General features: G+C 38.3%; 1 protein-coding gene across 2 annotated transcripts in view; it reads right to left on the bottom strand.

Moving 5' to 3' along the window:
• WWP1 (WW domain containing E3 ubiquitin protein ligase 1) overlaps positions 1 to 19,872 on the bottom strand; it is a 54,882-nt gene extending 35,010 nt beyond the window's left edge. Inside the window, exons 1-5 of one of the 2 annotated variants that reach the window (XM_009576165.1) lie at positions 19,845 to 19,872; positions 15,323 to 15,325; positions 7,960 to 7,973; positions 5,860 to 5,867; positions 1,893 to 1,983 (exon numbers count right to left, since the gene is read on the bottom strand). In XM_009576165.1, the coding sequence (XP_009574460.1) occupies positions 1,893 to 1,962 (70 nt within the window). In that variant the 5' untranslated portion in view covers positions 1,963 to 1,983; positions 5,860 to 5,867; positions 7,960 to 7,973; positions 15,323 to 15,325; positions 19,845 to 19,872. Of the gene's footprint in view, positions 1 to 1,892; positions 1,986 to 5,859; positions 5,868 to 7,959; positions 7,974 to 15,322; positions 15,326 to 19,844 lie in introns of those variants that run through there. The other variant, XM_009576164.1, reaches the window with a different exon arrangement.
• Positions 19,873 to 20,777: the final 905 nt, after the last annotated feature.

Genomic DNA, 20,777 nt, shown 5'->3' with positions numbered 1-20,777 from the left:
TTCCCTATACTGCCACTGGCGTTCCTCTGATCTTGCAATAAAGACTGGTTAGAGAACTAAACCTTCAGAAAACTAATCCTAAAAATTATACAGATTTCTTCCCACTATGATTCTTGAACCAGATCTCTTGAACTCAAGAGAAGCTCCAGTGCCAGAAAAATACACAACTACTTACATAAGGAACAGTACAGTACAGGATACCAAAATGATCATTTCTGCATACACGGATCTGAAGTTACGGTTCATTCGTGTAACTCACTTTGTTACAGTTACATATATTTAATCTGCAAGTGGCTCCATCTATGCTATTAGTTATTGCCAGTTTTGATGATTCATCAAAGTTATGTTATCAAGTTATGTGATTCTTACAGAAAGTTAATCAGTTTTAAGGTCCCTCTCTTATCTAATTTGATAAAATATCAATTTTGGGGACTCTCCAACAATGTATTTTTTCTCATATAACCTGGCCATCTTTGGACCATCCAGCATGATGTATCTTTCTTGAGATGCAGCTTTTTTTAAGACATGGTACCTTACTCATGTTTTTTCCAAATTTTGTTCAAGATAGCCATAATATATTCTTGGTCATGCATTCATTCTTACTTCAGGGTTCCCAGATTTCTCAGGATCCCTGGAAAGTTCAAGTTATTTATCAATGGTAAAATAATACTTGTATACATACACACACACATTTATGTGCATATATATTTATGCACAATATCTAACTACTTGCTGGTAACATTTTCACTTTTAACTACTCTAACACTGTCATAATTAGCTATCAAACTTGTTTACCTAGATGCATTTTGCTTATCTTCGGACTACAAGAAGTCTTTGTTCTGCTCTGCCATCCCACAGAAAAAGCAGCTAATACTGACACTGATTGTCACATCCCTGACCAGTTCTTATCCATGAGTAGCAAAATGCATAACCTACTTGGCCTGTTCAACATCTATTGAAAAAATCTATTGATTGTGTCCCCAACACAATCAGAAATTTCCAGAATTGTTGTAGCCCACTGTGTTTCCCTTCCAGCAGGTACTGAGATGGCTGAATTCTGCCCTGAAGTATGAGAACCAGCACAATAAAAGGAAAAGAGTAAACAGTCACAAGATGCAACGTAGTAAATTCCAATTGGATAGAAGGAAAAACATTTTCACAGTGATGTGGTTTATCACCAGAACAAGCTGCCCAGGAAAGTTGGTAATCTACAGCCTTTGAGATACTGAAAATTCAACTGGACAACACCCTGAGCAACCTGATCCAACTTCAAAGGTAGCCCTGCCTTCAGCGGAAGAGTGAACTAGGAAATCCCCAAAGGTCCCTTCCAACCTAAATTATTCCATCTGGCTGTGTAATCCAACCTGCTGCCCTAAGGATAATACAGAATACCTATATTATTCTCAACAGATGTTTACCTGATATGTAAAATCAAAGACCTTAATCTTTTGAAGGGCTAGCAGATTCTGTGATCTCCTCCAGTTCTTCTCCAGCTTCACTATAACATTGCACCCATTATCAGTTTGGGATTCACTACAACTGCCCATCTTTTTTGTAGAATTTCAGTAATATGTGATCCCTCTATAGAATTTGTGCCATTAATTATTTGTTCCCAAACAAAATTCCTTACATTTTTCCCTACTGTTGAATTGAATCTCATTTTTTTCTAATTTGAAGAGATCATTAAACCCTGTCATCCAACCCACTGTATAACCTCTACCTAGCTTCAATTCATCTACAGATATTATAGTCATATTCTTAACTGTAATATTTAACTTATTAATTAAAATATTAACTATACTGATCCATTTTTCACACTCATTTCAGAGATTGCTTTTTTAGAATACATATATTTTCCTGTAAAAATCACCATGATACAAATCACTACTTGCCTGTTACTTGCATCTGTAATCTTCCATTATGGTTGTTACTTGTATCAGATCTTGGTGAGGCTGTGGCCATGTCAGAGGTTTAGGCTTTAGCCTAAAAAAAAAAGCACACAGGTAGCTTATTAAAAAGTACTTATATCTGCATGGTAGTTACAACTATTAAATAAGATGTTCAACTAATCAGCAAGTTACCAAATGTTACTTAGGTATGGCAGAACGCATTATTTCATAACACCAGTTAAAAAAAACAATTACTTTGGAAATTTGTCCCACGTTACTTTTGAGGATGCCAAGACACTTCAGTAATGCATACATTTACATAGTTTAGAACAACTGTATAAGGCAAGAAAAAGTATTCAGCTGTGACGTATCAATATTCCTACCTCCAGAAGGTATGCTTATGGTCTGATGAGCTAAGTACCACCAACTTCAAATGAACAAAACGTCTGAAACGTGCTTAAAAAATCAAGCTGTCCCCAGAACGATACACTCAAGCAATAATACAAGTGATTCAGACAAACATTTGAATTCTACCCCTAGATTTGCTATACCACTATGGTCCACCTGCAAATCACCTCCCTCATCTATTGAGACAGTAAGCACTTTACAAGGACCACCCCATCTTATCATTCGGTGACTAAAATAGCGTGGCTCTGATCTCAGCTGGAGCCTCCCAGCACTTAAAGCACGTGCAGACAACATCACTCCCATCCTCCTGAATTACTACATCTGAAACAAAGCCAGAAGTAAAATAGTCTCTGTTTCTAACAGACAACTATTCTTCATGAGAAAAGAATACGTACATTTAAAATACACTTTCCATGCCCTCATGACCTTTCATATATTTATATCTGTGAACATTAATTGATATTAATAATAATATGGGAACAGTTGTTACCAAACCTTTTTGTTCGTGCACCTCTATCAGTAAAAAATTTTTGAGCACACACCCCCAATATGTGTATATTTATTTATAAATTATATATAGGTACTACTGTACTAACATATTCTGTACATTATAAAACATATAAAAATAGAAATGAGAAAGGATGAGATAAAGATGAAATAAACAGTGTTTTTAAATAATTTTTATTATTAATGGTACAAAAAACTTTTTTGCTCTCGCTAAAAAAATTATTAATTTTTTTTTCAGAGAGCCATGTAATTGAATATGCTTCATCATTTTTTAAAATGTTGGCTTAACACTTTCTAATACAGTGATTTGAAGGTCTGGTTCTAAATTCAGTTTATTTCAAAACTTGGTTTTAATGGCTGTCATAGCTGGAAAAGACAATTTACAAATATACGTACATCCAAATGAAAGTGCATCACTGGCTGCACTTACTAAATCATGATACTCATTCTTCATTCCTATCCACTAATTATACAAAGGTTTTTCTTGAAATTTGGCCAGTAAATTTCCATCTTGCCCGATATCAATCAGTTGTTATTGCAAACTAATGGAAGGTGTTGCAGTTTAATTTTTTTAACAAATGGGTTCAAAACCCCCTGAAACTCTTCATTTGGAAGACTTTTAAACAGGTGTGGAAATTCTGTTTCCATGTTTAAGTGTACAGATATGAGAGTTTTTATACATGACACACATCTTTTCTGGCAACAAAATCACACAATGATGGAAACATTTCCAAACATCCATTTTTAAAATGCTCTCTCCATAGCATGAGTTTCTTTCAAAAAGCAGTCTCCTTCTTGCTCATTGTTAAAATATCACCTTCCCCTTGAAGGGACACATTAAGTGTCTTCATTTTTTTGAAAATATCTGTTAGTCAGCATACTTCTGACAGCCACTTGTCATCACAGAACAGGTCAGCAAATTCAGAACACTCATCTTTTTCTGAAAGAAAAACGCATAATTAATCTTTAAGTTTTACGACTCTTCTAAGCACTTTGCCATGATAACCAGCCAACCTCTGCATGGTACAAAAGATTTTCCTGGTCACTCCCCATGTCATTACAAATTATTGTAAAGATTCTATTATTTTAAGGTCTTGTTTTCATACAATTAACCACATTGATGACATCCTGCACCATTTTGTGCACTTCTGGCTCCAACTTCCTTATTCTTGCCTACGCATGATGCAGTGAAGTAATTCCACATGTGGTGCTCTCCTTGTAACCTTACCCCAGAATCCTTTTTACCTCAGTCAAAGCAGCCACTCCATCAGTGGTTACATTTGCAATTTTTCCATTTAAAAAAAAATGTTGTTATTAAAGAAGTCATTTACTGTAAAGAACGTATCTTCCCTAGTACGTCTTTCCTTAGTGACTTAGTTCTTTGTGTATTTCATTATTGACACAGAATCTAGCAACTACTGTAAGCTGAGCCACGTTACAAACATCTATACTTTCATCCAACTGTATAGCAAGCCTCCCACACTGTGTAATTTTTTCTAATATTTGTTTCTTCAAATCTTTGGCAATGTTTTCCAGACATCTGCCAACAGTATCTGCTGACAAAGGAATGCATTTTATAGTTTGTCACCATACTGTTTTCCATGTATTATTTCAGACATTTTTACTGCAGCAGGAAGATCAAGTGTTTCCCCAAGAGTATGTGGCTTCTATGTCTTTTGCTATTGCGAAACCTCAAAAGAGGCTTCTAAAGATCTATCATTAAGCTTAGTGAAATCTTGTAAAGTACTTAAGTACTTAAAGTTGTCAATCGCACAACTTTAAACATTGCTGAAAAAATTGCAGGTTTGTCTTCATGTTCTGGATGCTTAGTTTTTAAATCCTTGCAAATTGTGATAGCTTCATATTAACATTAGCTGGTATCTCAAGGTACAATATTCTCTTAGGGTGAGGTTCATCATCGATGATACTGGATGTACATCCATATTTCAAATAGCCTTCTTGATAAACCCAAATTTTTTTGGCCAACATCTTGTCAGATCTAATTGCCATTGGTTTTACCTCATGATGCGGCTGACCAGGAGCTCATACTCGGAGTAGGAGAAGCGTCAGCTCTGCTGCATTCTTATTGTTCACTTGTGCTCACATTACTAGTATTATCTTCAATCCGTGGTCTCTTTGCACTAATTTTTTTAAGCCACTTGCCCATTTTGTGAGGGTTAGTTTAGTTAAAACTAGGTAATATAATCCATAAATCCACCTAACCACATGTAAAGTGCATACATTGCAATACACTGAAAGCGAACAAACAACTGAAGGTGCTACTGTGATCCCTCCACACTGTGGAATACTAAATCCGCCCTCAGGACACTTCGCGAACTATACGTGACACAGGACCATCTGACATACGGACTGAGTGAGGGTACCAGTGTCAATACGTATATTAAATAGAGCTTAATTTCCTTCTTATTTTTCAGATAAAACGTAAGTCCTAATATTTTCTTCCTGCACCTCAATGGATGGTCTTGCGCACCCCACTTTGGAGGCCACTGATAGGAAGACATCAAAGCAGCAACATGTGATCAATTCTGTGGCAAGTAAACTCAAATTCTTCACAAGAAACCAAGATCTGCAATCTAGTTCTAATCATATATTAAAAAATTAGTTTAGGCATACTTTTGTAACTGACAAATTATGATTATTTTTACTGGGTTTTTTCCCTCCTACTGTTCAACCTGCATAGATCTAAAATGCTTGGGGTTTTTTTTGTTTTTATTTAGTTGGTTAGTTGGGTTTTGTGGGGTTTTTAAACTCTACTCCTAGCACGCACAAAGCAAAATAAATATAGAAATAAAGAAATAAACTGTGTCAAAGTCCTCAAGTAGACAGTTCATTGCCTAATCTCCTCAGACTTCAGGTTTCAGGTGCTGATTCATCTGCAAGGCATACCACCTGCCCTAACCCGAGTTTCTGGCTGTGCTTGCTACTAAGCTGCTAACTGCATTTGGCAAACGCGTGTTTGCCAATCTCCTGGTAACAGGGAGGTGAGAATTCACTACACTTAGCTTTGCATCTTTCCCCTTGAAGGAAAAATTACCGTGATGCCTGGGAGAAATTATTACAATGCCAGGGAGATCCCAACAGAGGATGGAGATGCAACAAAGTTAGGCTTGGGGTTGGTTGAGGGGCTGCATGTTTCTGCAATAACTACATGACTGTATCCCACGCCAACAGTGCCCCAATGTTCTGTTTCTGCCCCTGTAAAATGAACATCATTCTATAATAGAAGTCTATCTTATACTCTTGCCAATATGGTACACCTAAGTAAATTTACACAGCAATGATTACAGTTCCAAATTTTTAGTATGTTGTAAACAAAATACTGCATTAACATATGTCAAATACTATTTAGAAAAACAAATTAAAATATATGAAAGTGCAAAAAAACACTTACAGTTTTTTTAAATAAACATAGCTTTTTATCAACAATACATGAAGAAAGTGTTATGTCATATATTTAAAAGGGCTTTACTGAACAGAGCAAATTAGTTGAACTGACTGATTCTGGTCTCATCATGTTCCAAAGATTCCAAAGCTGCAGCCCCCCCCATTCTTGTTTAACTGGTTAGGAATTAAGAACTGGTTAGGAATTAAGGGGGAAGGAAACATTACATTTTCTCTGAGTCAAAAGAAGAAAACTAATCAATTGTTTTTTCTAGAAACTTCTTTTTCAGTAACACGTCAAAAAAATTTATTTAAGGCTTCAATCATCAGTTATTTTCATCAATAACTATCCAAACTCAGCTACTGACATTTTTAAATGAAGTTAACAGGTTATTGTCTAATCAGCTCTGATGCAGGCTGGCTCCCCTGGGAGAAGAGCAGCTGAGGGAACTGGGGCTGTTTAGCCTGGAGAAGAGGAGGCTGAGGGGAGACCTCATCGCGCTCTACAACTCCCTGAAAGGAGGTTGTAGCGAGGTGGGGGATGGTCTCTTCTCCCAAGTAACCAGCGATAGGACGAGAGGAAATGGCCTCAAGTTGCGCCAAGGGAGGGTTAGACTGGACATTAGGAAAAACTTCTTCACTGAAAGAGTGGTCAGGCCTTGGAACAGGCTGCCCAGGGAAGTGGTGGAGTCACCATCCCTGGAAGTATTTAAAAGGCGTGTAGATGAGGTGCTTAGGGACATGGTTTAGTGGGCATGGTGGTGTTGGGTTAACGGTTGGACTTGATGATCTTAGAGGTCTTTTCAAACCTTACTGATTCTATGATTCTATGATTCTAAGAGAGAGCCTGCTCATATCATGATGTTTGTAATTTTCATTCAAGATCCAAAAAGCTACTCTTATCATATTGAAAAAACAAACAAACAAACAAACAAAAAATCTTCACTGCCTGATGCACACTGGGTCACACTCACTCTCGGTCAAACACGTCTTTCTTCCAGGTAAACAAAGCCTTCAGGAAGAAAAGTTGGCCAAGTTACATTGTACAGGATGAAGGATCTTATCTAGAGCTTTGGACACCTATTACTCCCTGAAGGCTGGTCTGGATATATGACAAATGCTGCTGCACAATCAAAGAAGAGAAGCATAATCCAAAACTTAGACCCTCAGCCTTTGATAGGAAAATTACTACCATGATGCAGCCACAGGGGGGAGGCGGGGATGGGACATGGGATAACAACCCTATTTATCACATGAACTGTTTGCAGTAGTGATAAAAACACTATCAGTGACATTGTGTAAGGTACTAGTACTGATTGTCGTAGTCACGAAAAGGACAGAACATGAAGACCACTACTGGGAGAATTAAGACAATGAAAGAGCAGTCTAAAAATAATAAAGACTGGAAGTAAAGCTGCTCATCATCTATAAATATATCAGAAACATGCAGAAAACAAAAATAAAGGCTACTGAATTAAAAGAATAGTGTTGACATAAATGTTTCCAAAAATCTCAGGTTTCTGGGGGGCAAGGTTGCAGCACAGAGAGAGTGCAAGCATATACTGTATGAAACTAAGCAGGGACAGTAAAGAAGTCACGTAGCAGAGGGACTGACAGACTTGCACTAGGATGGGATTACACCATCACTCTCTTGCCTCATTAGAAGTAAAAATTTTCATAAGCTGAGAAAGATTAAAAGAAGTTCTACAACTAGAAATTCTTCAAATACTGAAAAACTGGAAGTTTTAAGGACTAGCAGCCTCCCATCTTTATGAGCCAGAACAAACTATACCTGCATGGCCAAAAATAACCAAAATTTCAACTAAAGAAGTTGTCTGATCTTGGTGAAGGAAGGGATGGGATGGCAATTACACGAAGTGAAGTGATGATGTTCATTTGGAGGATTGAGAAGCTTTCACAACCAGGGATAACGTCAAAAGCAAAATACCAGTACTTTCTTGACCTAATTTGCAAGAAAGCCTATATGAGAAAGAAAAACAGGTGGTGAAGAAGCACTGAAGGATGGGAGTTTTTTTAAATAAACAATTTTAAACAGTTTTATTTCAAACAATGCCAGCCCTAACCACTAATGGGCAAGGGAACACTATGTCCTATGGGCACTATTTACTGCTTGCTTGCATCATGCACACACTTTTTTTTCCTCAGCCCTAAATCCCTTTTTCTTGTTACTCAAAATAAATGCCCAGTTTAGCTACTGAACATGTTGATTAAGGGTTAAAATCTTTGAGGTTATCTCTACACAATCTTAAAAAGAGGATTACATACAACAATGTAAGAGTCACCATCTTTGTAGTTATAATCTTCCTGAAAATCAGGGGATTAATTCTAACAGGGCTACAGTCACCACACATTCCTGAATATGAACTTGCTACACCTCTTTATTTAAGTTCTGGGTGAAACTTCATTGGACTAAAGGATATGAAGCTTTACTTTCAGAATTGTTTCACTGACACATACAACCCTCCTCCCCTCAAAATTCCTGGACACCAAAAATGAATTAAGAGAGAGTCTTGAAAGCCACATAAAGACCATAGTTATCACAACGCTTCTGTCTAAACCACCCTCATGATACATAACCATTACATCCACTGGAAGAGTACAATCTATTTATTAATGTCTTTAACAGATACCTTAAACATTAATATTACTTCAGTTGTATAAATTATTTTGGGTAACTACAGATCAATAAGGACAAAATAAGACCCTAGCACAACCACAGAATGGCTGACATAGTAGTCTATTAAAAAATTAAAGGATCATTTCCTAATTCATGTGTATCAACAGTTTCACAGAAGACAGTCTAGTTAACAATAACAGCATTTCATAAATTTACACTTCTGTAAAGAATTTTCTCTAAATCTCAAAATGCTATTAAAATATCAGAAATAAAAGACAACCACACTAATGGATATTTCATTAATTTATTTTTCAGTGGATGATTCAGTAGTATATTTTTAGTAGATGATTTACTTATTCATGGAATTTAAGCAGATACATTTTAAATGACATTATCCATTTGGTAATGAATGCACCTAGTTGAGACTTACTATTGTGCTGTATTGAAACAAATCATAGTATTTCCTGTGAAGTTGAAAGCTAAAAAGTATCACTGGAGCAGCAAACATATATTTATAAATGGACTGATGCTTTAGTAATTGAGATTTTTCACGAAGAACAAAGAATCTCAGATGTAGAAGAGTACAACAACCAAGACAAAGTCCTTTCTTTACTCATATGATACCACAAGAGTCAAGCTAGGAGTAAAACAAAAAAACCTGTACCAAGTTTAAGATAGTAGGGTCTAATTACCTGTGATATCATTTCACAACGGTTGGAAAATCCTGTCACACAGAACAGTTAAAATATAGGAAGAATGTTAAATCTGCAGAAACAAGAAGTTATGCAGCATGGCTTTTCAATTTAACTTTAAATCAGAAGAACTGCAAATCAGGAGAATATTTATCCAAGAAGCGTCGTCTCCCCCCTCCCATCCCAATTACCTACAGAAAGTCAACCCGCTAAAAAACAAACAAACAAACAAACAAAAATGCTAACCAAACAGAATGACATAGCCAGGAACTCAGAAACCATCCATAAAGCTGTGGTAGAGAATTTCACAAGTCACTGTGTCCCTCGGCTGAAACTGACTGCAGTTTCAGAAGACAGAAGACTGAACAGAAAATAAATATAACTGTAATTTAAAATGAGTTATATTCAATCACAATGTATTTGAGCTTACTCATGGTACTTTAATGACTACTGATTTATTCTCTTGCTAATCTGACACTTCTGTTACAGAAATAATATACAGTATGGTAGATAAAGGAAGAGAAAAAATAAACATGAACAGATTACACCATGAACGAGCACTGTTGAATCAAAAATCTTCCTGAATGCCCAAAACCAGAATAAGAAAACTTGAGATCTAATTGTATAAATACACTAAGCAAGGACAAAGTAAGTAGATGAGCAAAATGCCCAAATATTTCTAACCTCTTCACTAACATCCTTAATTCAGTTTACTATAAGTAAGAATTGAGTTGGCTAGGTAAAATCACCATAATGCCATAAATATTATTTTTCCTATATCAGAGCGTATCTTCCGAACAAGAATGGAAATGCAGAAAAATCTTTTCTCAATAGATTTTTTTTTAAACAAGGAAGCTTATCTATTCAAGATTTTTCCTGCCCTCCCCAAGTAAAAACGTAGGAAAGGTTGAAGGAAGAAGGATAGGGTGAGGAAGAAATAAGTGAACTGAAACTCTAAAACCTATGGCTATTTAACATAATAAATACTGACATTAGTTACAAAGCGTAAACACAAACACCAGAAAGGCCATGTTACTTTGATTATAAGTAACATGTAAGAAATCCTTAAAATAAAAAAAAAAAAAAAGAAAAATGTTTTAGGTTCAGATTAACAAGGTATCCAACGACACGATCATGCCTTTGTCAGTATTATTTAGTGCTGGATTACCTGAAGCTACCACAAAACTGTCACAATTCTATTAGATGTAAAACTGAACAATATGTGCACTATCACAGTATTAGCAATACAAATTTGTGCTCTACACTTCAGACATTCCCTTCCAGTTTTCCTGCCTCCACATACACACACTTTTGTTTTCAAGATGGAATAATGCTGCTGGCAACGACCTCCTTGTTCCTTCAGTGGAAAAAGAGGACTGGAGGCAGGACTAGAAATGTGGATGATTTCCTACTCTCCCCAACACAGTGGAACAACAGTCTTTTTCCTGAAAGATGCTCACACACAGTTGCTGTACTGCATGTTTCGCCGTGGGCAAAGTCTCACAAGAACATCCCTCCTTCCCGCACCTCACACTCCAGAAGATCAGAACAGCTACAGTACACAGAGATTCTGACTCCTACAGCCTCCTGAAATCACTGGTCACTTGTCCAAAACCTTTAGCAGACTTGCAACAATTGGCCTTTTTACATTATTGAAAAAGCCAGTACCATAAAAGCACAAGATAAAACCAAAAATAGGTGTTATTAAGTGGTGGTAAAACCAGAAATAGAAAAATTAGAGATAGTATAGTAGCTTTTAGGATAATAGAGTTCCTAAAACAGCATACTAAAGGAGTTATACAATAGTTCAAAATAGAAGAGACAGCTTTTAAAAGCAATTGAATTGTTGACATACCAAACAAAATTTAACTTTCCACTTTTCCTCTTCAATTCTCAAAAAGGGTTTACCTTCAACAGGTGGGGAGGAGAAGGGAGGGAGGGGAGTCATGACTCCTCTACAACAATATCAAGAAGTGTAAGGTTGGAAGCAAGTTTCTTGATGTGAAAATAAGAACAAAGAACAAAAATAAGAAAAGAAAAAAGAACTTTTCTTATCTTAGACGGAAGTAAATTTCTTAACTGATTCCTTTCCACTCAGACTTTCAAAATCTAGAATTTTTATTCAATATGCAATTCTGATTTGAAAGTGTATTTCACTACTTAGCAACAATAAAAATGGCAATGATTGCTAATCTCAGGAGGGTCATTAAATTTAAGTGAAGATTCTCAACACCAAGAACCCTTAAATTTATATATATTCTGATCACATCCATACCAAAGGCACAGTATTTTTCTAATTTTGTTACAGCAAATTGAATGTATGTCTAATTAACTGATTTAAAAAAAAAAAGCTACAGATGTCAACTGTATTCCTTACACAGAGAACCAGTGATTCTACATCATTAAAAAAATCAAGGGTATCTCCCTTTGACATTGGGAAAGTTTCATCTCAGAAACTGGTTACACACAAATAGAGACCAGATCTGTTTCAGATCTGGAGAAGAATCTGTAGACCCAAAAAATGTGCTGGCCTTTATCAAACTGAGCAGGATAGTAAAGGATCATTTCCACAACTCGTCTTGCCTAGAACAACATTAACAAAAAAATTCTAAGACTTGACACTCCCTAAACAGATAGCTTTGGTCATCAACAACTAAAATTACAATAATATTTACACCTAAGCAAATAGAGAACTTTAAAGTCAAAGTTTTATTTCCCTGAACACGACAAGCCCGCTTGCTACTTTAATAAACAATGGAAAGACGATGCTTATCAGCAAGGGATATCCTCCACAAACAATATGGCCATCTGAGAACCACTGAACTTTCTGCTTGATGTTGGTGACAAAATTAATTCATTGTTCTTCATGAAAATTTGATCTGTCCTCTTCCATTTCAGATGTCTTCTTCCCTTTTAAGATCTACTGTTACAGTCTAATTCAAAATGTCTGCAATTCCATTCTCCTTTCTGACCAAATATATGGTAACCAGGAATATACTGCAAAGCCCAGGAAGTACTTTGTTTTAGGTGTGATGGACTAGGGATACAGACAAGAGACATTATGTAGGCCAAAGTATCAGCTTTTATCAACCACTAATTTATTGGTGTATGTGAGGGGAAAAGTAAAATCTCTCCTGTGAACAGAAGCTTCCAGGAAAAAGCTATATTCATGGACATCTTATATATTTAATCTAAATACTTGCTGGTTTGACTGCTTTCCATAGGATGCCAGAATTAAAATACTGACACATTGCTTTACAATCCTCCTTTTCAGGTATAATTAATTAAATTTAAAGGTGGCGAAATGATACCTTGACATGCTGCAGACATTTAGAAGATTTCCTTCATGTATGCATTGTTACACTCACTCTTAAGAAACCAAATTGTTTAACACAAGGACAAACTTTAAGAAAAGGAAAATATTGTTTAGTCATACTATTGTTTTAATTATCTCACATTACACATCATCTAGCTAGCAAGGAGTTTAAAAAGGGTTATGTTTAGTTGTAAATGAACATATTGTAACAGTTACGCAGCCAACAAGTCCCTCTTAAAATTACTAAAAGTTGCAAAAATGTTAGGAGATTTTTTTTTAAAGTCAAACAGAAAGCCTTGACATTTTTTAATTTATTGAAATTAAATAAAGGGATAGAACAAGAACTACAGACTAATAAAGCATCATTAAGCAGCAGGCCTTGTTTTGTCTCTCTTATACATACACTGAAAGAAACACAGTCCAGCGGCAAAAACTAGTAACCAATGCTCTGATTTGTGACTCCCGCTAGACATACACAAAGAAGGCAAAGTCCAAGTTACACAAACAGCTCTAACCTTTGTTTTCTAATCTGAACGCTTTACACTGAAGGTCTTAGATTCTTTCAGTTTAACTCAATAGATCTGTTTATATGACACCGAAATGTTATGTTTTTTTCACAGACTAAGTCAAGTTCCTTGACTTTTGGTATTCTGCTTTTGCCCCAACACAAGCTGCCAATTCCCCATCACACTTCTTTTTTTACCTGCATGAGTTCAATCACTTCCTGTTTTTTAAAACCCTTATTTTTTGTTGTTTTCACCTTTGCTACCTTTAACTTTCAGTCCTATGTATAATTTTGTCTTTGACTTTTACACCTAAATCATTTAGAATTTTTCTGGGAAATATTTTAATTATCCACCACAGAAGTACACATGAAAGCCATATGTTACGAAATAATAAATATCTAAGATTGGAACCATGCAACATCCATGTTCACCATCAGTTTTTCTAACTACATCTTAAAATTATACATCATGAAGAACCTGCAATATTACCAGTCCCAACTTCTGTGACAGTATGATCACAGAAGGAAAGATTATTAACCTTAAGAATCCCTGTGAAAACAATTTAAGCTACAGTCCTATGCTCAAACTGAAGGCAAAAGATGGCACAAGACATATTCGGAACCATAAAACAGAATAACTTTAATAATTAACTTGGAAATTTGTAAGATGCAGTGAGTAGTATTGAACGGTGTCCTTAGCTATGACGTATCATTTGTAAAAGTACTATAAATAGTACCTTAAGTCATTGTTTAATAGCTTAGAAAATATTAGAAATGGAAATCAGTTTTTCACTGATCATTTAAAATAATACTGCTAAGAGCACTGATTTTACTTCTCATCACACAAGAGAAACGCACGATGGCAGTACTTTTAGTACTTTTTACTACTAGGATTGTAGTAAGACCATCGTTTTCTGAGCAACAAATTATTTTCTGTGGCGCCTACTGCTGGTTTTAAACTTCACTCAAACAAATATTGATGGACTGAAATGCAGGCCTCCACGTTAAAAAACCCCCAAAATTATAGGATACCGTTTAATAAAATGAAACACTAGCACCTTTAAATGATTTAACAGAATACTTAGCTACTTATCAAGATTAGATTCCTGCAGATCCCTTTACTCCTTACTAATAGTTTCTCTAATTCCTTGGATACTGGTGAGTTTTAAAAAAAACTGTAAAGAAAAAAAAAACTGTATTCTATCAGACTTATAAATATTACCTATACAAATAAATAGATCTGGAAAACTGGAAAGGACAGTAGTAAGTGCTGTTCAAAACATCTGTAACTCTAGGACATATTCTATGCTAACAGTGAACACTGGAAACTTTTTTTAAGTCCAATGGAAGTGCTCTTAGCACCAAACATTCAGCCCATAAACAAAACATTCATATATATAATCCCAAATCACAAAATCACAGAATGGCTGAGGTTGGAAGGGACCTCTGGAGGTCATCTGGTCCAACCCCGCTGCTCAAGCAGGACCACCTAGAGCCAGTTGCCCAGGATCGTGTCCAGACGGCTTTTGAATATCTTCAAGGATGGAGACTCCACAACCTCCCTGGGCAACCTGTGCCAGTGCTCAGTCACCCTCACAGTAAAAAAGTGCTTTCTGATGTTCAGAGGGAACCTCCTGTGCTTCAGTTTGTGCCCATTCCCTCTGGTCTTGTGTCTGGGCACCAGTGAAAAAAGCCTGGCTCTTTGTCCTTTTTGCACCCTCCTTCAGGTATTTATATACATTGATGAGGTCCCCCCAAGTCTTCTCCAGGCTGAACAGTCCCAGCTCTCTCAGCCTTTCCTCAAAGGAGAGGTGCTCCAGTGCCTTAATCATCTTCATGGCCCTTCGCTGAACTCTCTCCAGCATGTCCATGCCTCTCTTGTACTGAGGAGTCCAGCACTGGGCACAAGCCTCCAGGTGTGGCCTCACCAGCGCTGAATAAAGGGGAAGGATCACCTCCCTCAACCTGCTGGCAATTCTTTACCTAATGCAGCCCAGGACACCATTCGCTATCTTTGCCCCCAGGACACATTGCTGCCTCATGTTCAGCTTGGTGTCCACCAGGTCCTCTTCTGCCAGCAGAATGTCTTTCTTCTTCCTGTTAAAACTCAAAAGTACTACCAAAACCATCTTCAACTGACAATATCCCTCACTCCTTTACCTAGGAGTAGCTTACAAGCATTCTCAAAAAAAAGGAATTACTTGAGGCTGACAGGACTCAAGAAGGACCCAAAAATGTTAAGTAGTAAATCCAACTTCGATAAAACAAAGGAGAATAAAGCTATGAGAAAGTCCTCATACTTTCTGTTATCATCAACACACTTTTTGGAGTGAATATTCAGACCTGCCAAACAGTAAGGGACACAGTAGCATTTCATTTCTCATGTTTTCACCAAGCCCACAGTACATAGTGACAGGTGTATATATACCAGTGGCTTCCATAGGATCTGCTTCGATATTAGTAGAATTTCAGCTTCAGCAGTCTCCTCCTCACGGTCTGTAAGGTCTTGTCAGCAAGGAGAGGCATTAGTTCTTCCTAACAACTTCTCCACAGATACTTCAACATCCATGACATATTGCAAATATTTTGTTACTAAGTTCCAAGTTGCCAACCCTACAGCAGACCTACATAGAACTGAACTGGAAAGCAAACTATCATTCTTCTTAAATCACAGAACATCCCGAAATGGAGGAGACCCACGAGGATCATTGAGTCCAACTCCTGACTCCACACAGGGCAACCTAAAAGTTAAACAATGTATCTAAGAGCAGTGTCTGAACACTTCTTGAACTGGAAGGGTTGGTCAATTCCCAGAGCTATGGTATTGTTGGTATTAGCAAGACTTGGTGGAATGAGTCCCATGACTGGAAAGCTGGGATAGAGGGCTACAGGCTGTTCAGGAGTGTCCTGGTTCCAGCTGGGGCAGAGTTAACTTTCTTCCCAGTAGCTTGAGGGTGTGCTGTGTTTTGGGTTTGGTATGAGAAGAGCGTTGATGGCCCATTGATGCTTTGGTTGTTGCTGGGTGGTGCTTGCACCGGGGACTGTCTCTTTTTCACCCCCCCAGGCCCTGCCAAGTGCAGGGAAAGCTGGGGGGGGGGAGCACAGCCGGAGTAGTTGACCCAGCTGGCCAATGGGTATTCTATACCATGTGACATCATGCTCAGTATAAAAAGCAGGGGTGGGAGGGGGGGCTCGCCCCCGTTCATGACACGCGGTCAGCAGTTGGTGAGCAGTTGCATTGTGTATTGCCTGCTTTGTATATTCTGCTATTATTGTTGTTATAATTGTTATTATTACTGTTCTACTTCATTTTATTTCAATTATTAAACTGTGTTTTTCTCAACCCACGAGTTTTCCTACTTGTGCCCTCCCAATTCTCTCCCCCATCCTACCGGAATGTGGGGGGTGAGTGAGCGGCTGCATGGGGTTTAGCTGCTGGCTGGGGTTAAACCACGACAAGGAGGGATAGGCAGGGCAGGCGAGGTGGAGGAGTTGCACTGTATGTAAGGGAGGGTTTGATTATACAGCTCTTACAGTTAGTGATGATGTGGTTGAGAGCCTCTGGGTGAGGATTAGGTGGATGGAAAACAAAGGAGATGTTGTAGTGGGTGTCTACTACCGATACCCCAGACGGGATATAAGTACTGATGAGTTATTCTATAGGCAACTAGGAGAAATCCCTGGATCTGTAGCTCTTGTCCTTATAGGAGACTTCAACGTCCCAAATATCAACTGGGAATACCACACTGCTGTGACGAGCAAGTCTGGGAAATTCTTGAAATTTGTGGAAGATAACTTCTAGTCGCAAGTACTCAGTAAGCCAACTAGGAAAGATGCTGCTAGACTTGTTATTCGTGAATAGAGAAGGACTCATGGGAGATATGATGGCAGGTCGCTGTCTTGACCACGGTGATCACAAAATGGTCAAGTTTAAAATTTTCAGTGTAATGAGAAAAAAGGACAGCAGAGTTGGTACCCTGGTTTTCAGGAGAGCAAACTTTATGCTATTCAGGGAGCTATTTAGCAGAGTACCCTGGGAATCTGCTTTTGAGGGCTTAGGAGTCCATGAGTGCCTGTCAGCCTTTTAGAAACACCGGAGCAGGCAACTCCACTGTGTCGTAAGTCAAGCAAGGAGGGCAGAAGACCAGCTTGGCTGAACAGGGAACTCCTCATGGAGCTCAAGAAGAAAAAGAAATTGTATGATCTCTGGAAGCGAGGTCAGGCTTTGCAGGAAGATTGCAGAGCCGTGGTTCATTTATGCAGGGAGAAGACACAACAGGCCAAAGCTCAATTAGAGTTGAAACTGGCCAGCGTTGTGTCAGATAACAAGAAGGGCTTTTTTAAGCATGTTGATAGCAAGAGGAGGTCTAAAGAAAACACTGGACTGATACTTGTTGAAGATGGTCATCTGACTAATAGGGATGAAGAAAAAGCGGAGGCATTCAATGCTTTTTTTGCCTCAGTCTTAATAATACTGATAGACCTTGGACCACCCAGTCCCCTTAGTCAGAAGGCCACGAATGTAGGAACAGTGACTTTTTATTTGTGGACACTGAAATTGTAAAGAAGCGGCTGTATCAGCTGAATGCCCACGAGTCCATAGGACCTGACAGGCTGCTCGGTCCTGTAAGTTGAAGGACCACGACTACAGGAACAGTGACTTTCCATTTGTGGATATGAAAATTGTAAGGGGCCAGCTGTATCAGTTGAATGTTCATGAAGTCCATGGGACCTGATGGGATTCATTCCGGAGTACTGAATGAGCTAGTAGATGTGATGGCAGGACCCCTCTCAAGCATCTACCAAAGGTCTTGGGAGTCTGGGGAGGTCCCTGCTGACTGGAAGCTAGTCAATGTTATTCCAATTTACAAGAAAGACATGATGGAAGACCCAGGACTACAGACCTGTTAGTCTAACCTCAGTTCCAGGAAAAATTATGGAGAAGATCATACTGGGTACTACTGAAAGACATTTAAAGAATAATGCAATCATCAGGCGCAGTCAACATGGGTTCACAAAGGGAAAGTCCTGTTTAACTAATTTGATATCCTTTTATGATAAGGTCACCCACCTAGTGGATGAAGGGAAGGTGGTGGATGTAGTTTTTCTGGATTTTAGTAAGGCTTTTGATACTGTCCCTCACAGCATCCTTCTGGACAAGTTGTCCAGCTCTGAGATGAGCAGGTTCACAGTGCGCTGGGTGAAGAACTGGCTGAAGAGCAGGGCTCAAAGGGTTGTAGTGAATGGGGCTACATGTGGCTGGCAACCAGTCATCAGTGGTGTTCCTCTAGGCTGAATTCTAGGGCCAGTTTTGTTCAATATTTTTGTCAGTGATCTGGATGCTGGAGTTGAATGCACCATTAGCAAGTCTGCTGCCTGGGAAGTGGAGAGGGAGGTGCTGATCTCTTCCCCCTGGTATCCAGTGACAGGATGTGTGGGAATGGTTCGATGTTGTGTTAGAGGAGGTTTAGACTGGACATTAGGAAGCATTTCTTTACCGAGAGAGTGGTCAAACACTGGAACAGGCTTCCTAGAGAGGTGGTCAATGCCCCATGCCTGTCAGTGTTTAAGAGGCATTTGGATAATGTCCTTAACAACATGCTTTTTGTTTTGGTCAGCCCTGAATTGGTCAAGCAGTTGGACTAGATGATCGTTGTAGGTCCCTTCCAACTGAAATAATCTATCCTATTCTATTCTATTCTTGCACACGGACAGTTTGGGGCCATGACCGCTTCTGTGGTGAGCTTGTTCCAGTGCTTGATCACCACTTCAGTGAAGAACTTTTTCCTAATATCCAATCTGGACTTCCCCCGATGCAGTTGTAAGCCATTCCCTCACATCCTATCACTGGACACCAGAAGGAGATCAGCACCTCTTTCTCCGCTCCCCCTCATGAGGAAGTCGTAAACAAAAATGAGGTCACCCCTCAGTCTCCTCTAAGCTGAACAAAACGAGTATCCTTAGCTGCTCCTCATAAGTCACACCCTCTAGGCCTTTCACCATCTCTGTTGCCCTCCCTTGGACAAATTCTAATATTCTTCACACACCAGGTCTGATACAAACATTTCTATATTTATCTTTCTTAAGCCAACCTATATGCGGTTCCCACACCCCCACACCTCAGAAAACGAATCTTCGTCCACTCATATGGGCATGGAGAGGAAGCTACATACAAAAATATTTCATTTTCTGTAGTTTTTCAAGCACATTCACTGACCATTGCTTCAGATGCTGCAATATTGATCTATGCATTATCTACAACATATTGCCAGCCTCATATTAGGGTCTAAGAAAAAACATAGTACAATTACAGAGATTTACAAAAACCTATTTTTCAGAGTGTTTTGCAGGGGGTCCAAACAAATGACAGACTATGATTACACTGCACACATCTGCCTGTCCTGTTTTGCCTTATACTTAGACTAGCAAGGACCTTTTTAGCCTGGTTTCCCAAGGAAACATCACATGTATGACTCATACTGTCCACCTGCCTCTTCCCACTCTTCCTTTCACCTCCATCCCTCTAAATGAATCTGTTCACCACCAGATTCAGTTAAAATAAACTGAGAAGTAATGTCCTCTGATACACTAAGTTCCCATGAGCTTCACGAAAATCAACAGCTAGGTAGAGGAAAAAGACAATTTCTGCACTTGCTGAGCAAAGGGCTGCAGCATGAACTGAAGCTATCCACGCTGCCTGGCTCTAAGGCTACACAATCACCACAGACACAGCTCTGAATCAGTCTGAGCTGGAGCTGCGCATAGTGGCTTTTTTACTACAAGTAGGAAAGGTCTAAAACAGCAGAGGGAGAAGAGAATTGTAACGATGTAAGAAAAATTTGTATGAAGCCTAGTTCCACTGCTCATGGAGCAACTTATCAGCAAAATATTTAGGGTACACCTCGCTTGTGAATCTTAATCACGATGATGCTTCTAGGTCCTACCACAATATCAAATAATGAAAAATATCAAAATGCCTCTTCTGTGTATTACAGATAGGACCACACACACAGTGAAAAAAATGGAGTAAACAACTCCAGGTTACTTGAACAGAACAATGGTAGTTAAAGGCCGACAGTCCAACATGTATGTCAAGAAATCAGCGAAAAGTATTTTCTCCTTCACTTTAATAATTCAGCTGAACAGCCTTCATACCTGCCAGAATACATAATACGCTAGCTACACACTAGTCTTCAGCCTCTCTGGGTTGCCTTCTGCTATGGATAATCCTAACGGTTGGTATAAGTTATTGTTTATAGACTTGCAACAAGAGCAATGTAAAGTAATATACTAAGATATATCTCTAAAATATGGGCAGATTTTAGTAGACCTACACTGCAAATGGAAAACCTTACCATAGTTACATGTAGGCACTTCCATATTAAATTTAACTCTATAGGTAACATATTATAACAATATG

Source organism: Fulmarus glacialis, unplaced genomic scaffold, assembly GCF_000690835.1.
Source record: "Fulmarus glacialis isolate BGI_N327 unplaced genomic scaffold, ASM69083v1 scaffold14794, whole genome shotgun sequence".
In the NCBI taxonomy this organism is placed as follows: domain Eukaryota; kingdom Metazoa; phylum Chordata; class Aves; order Procellariiformes; family Procellariidae; genus Fulmarus; species Fulmarus glacialis.
The sequence above is the reverse complement of the archived record's forward strand: the minus strand, read 5'-3'. Positions and strand labels throughout refer to the sequence as shown.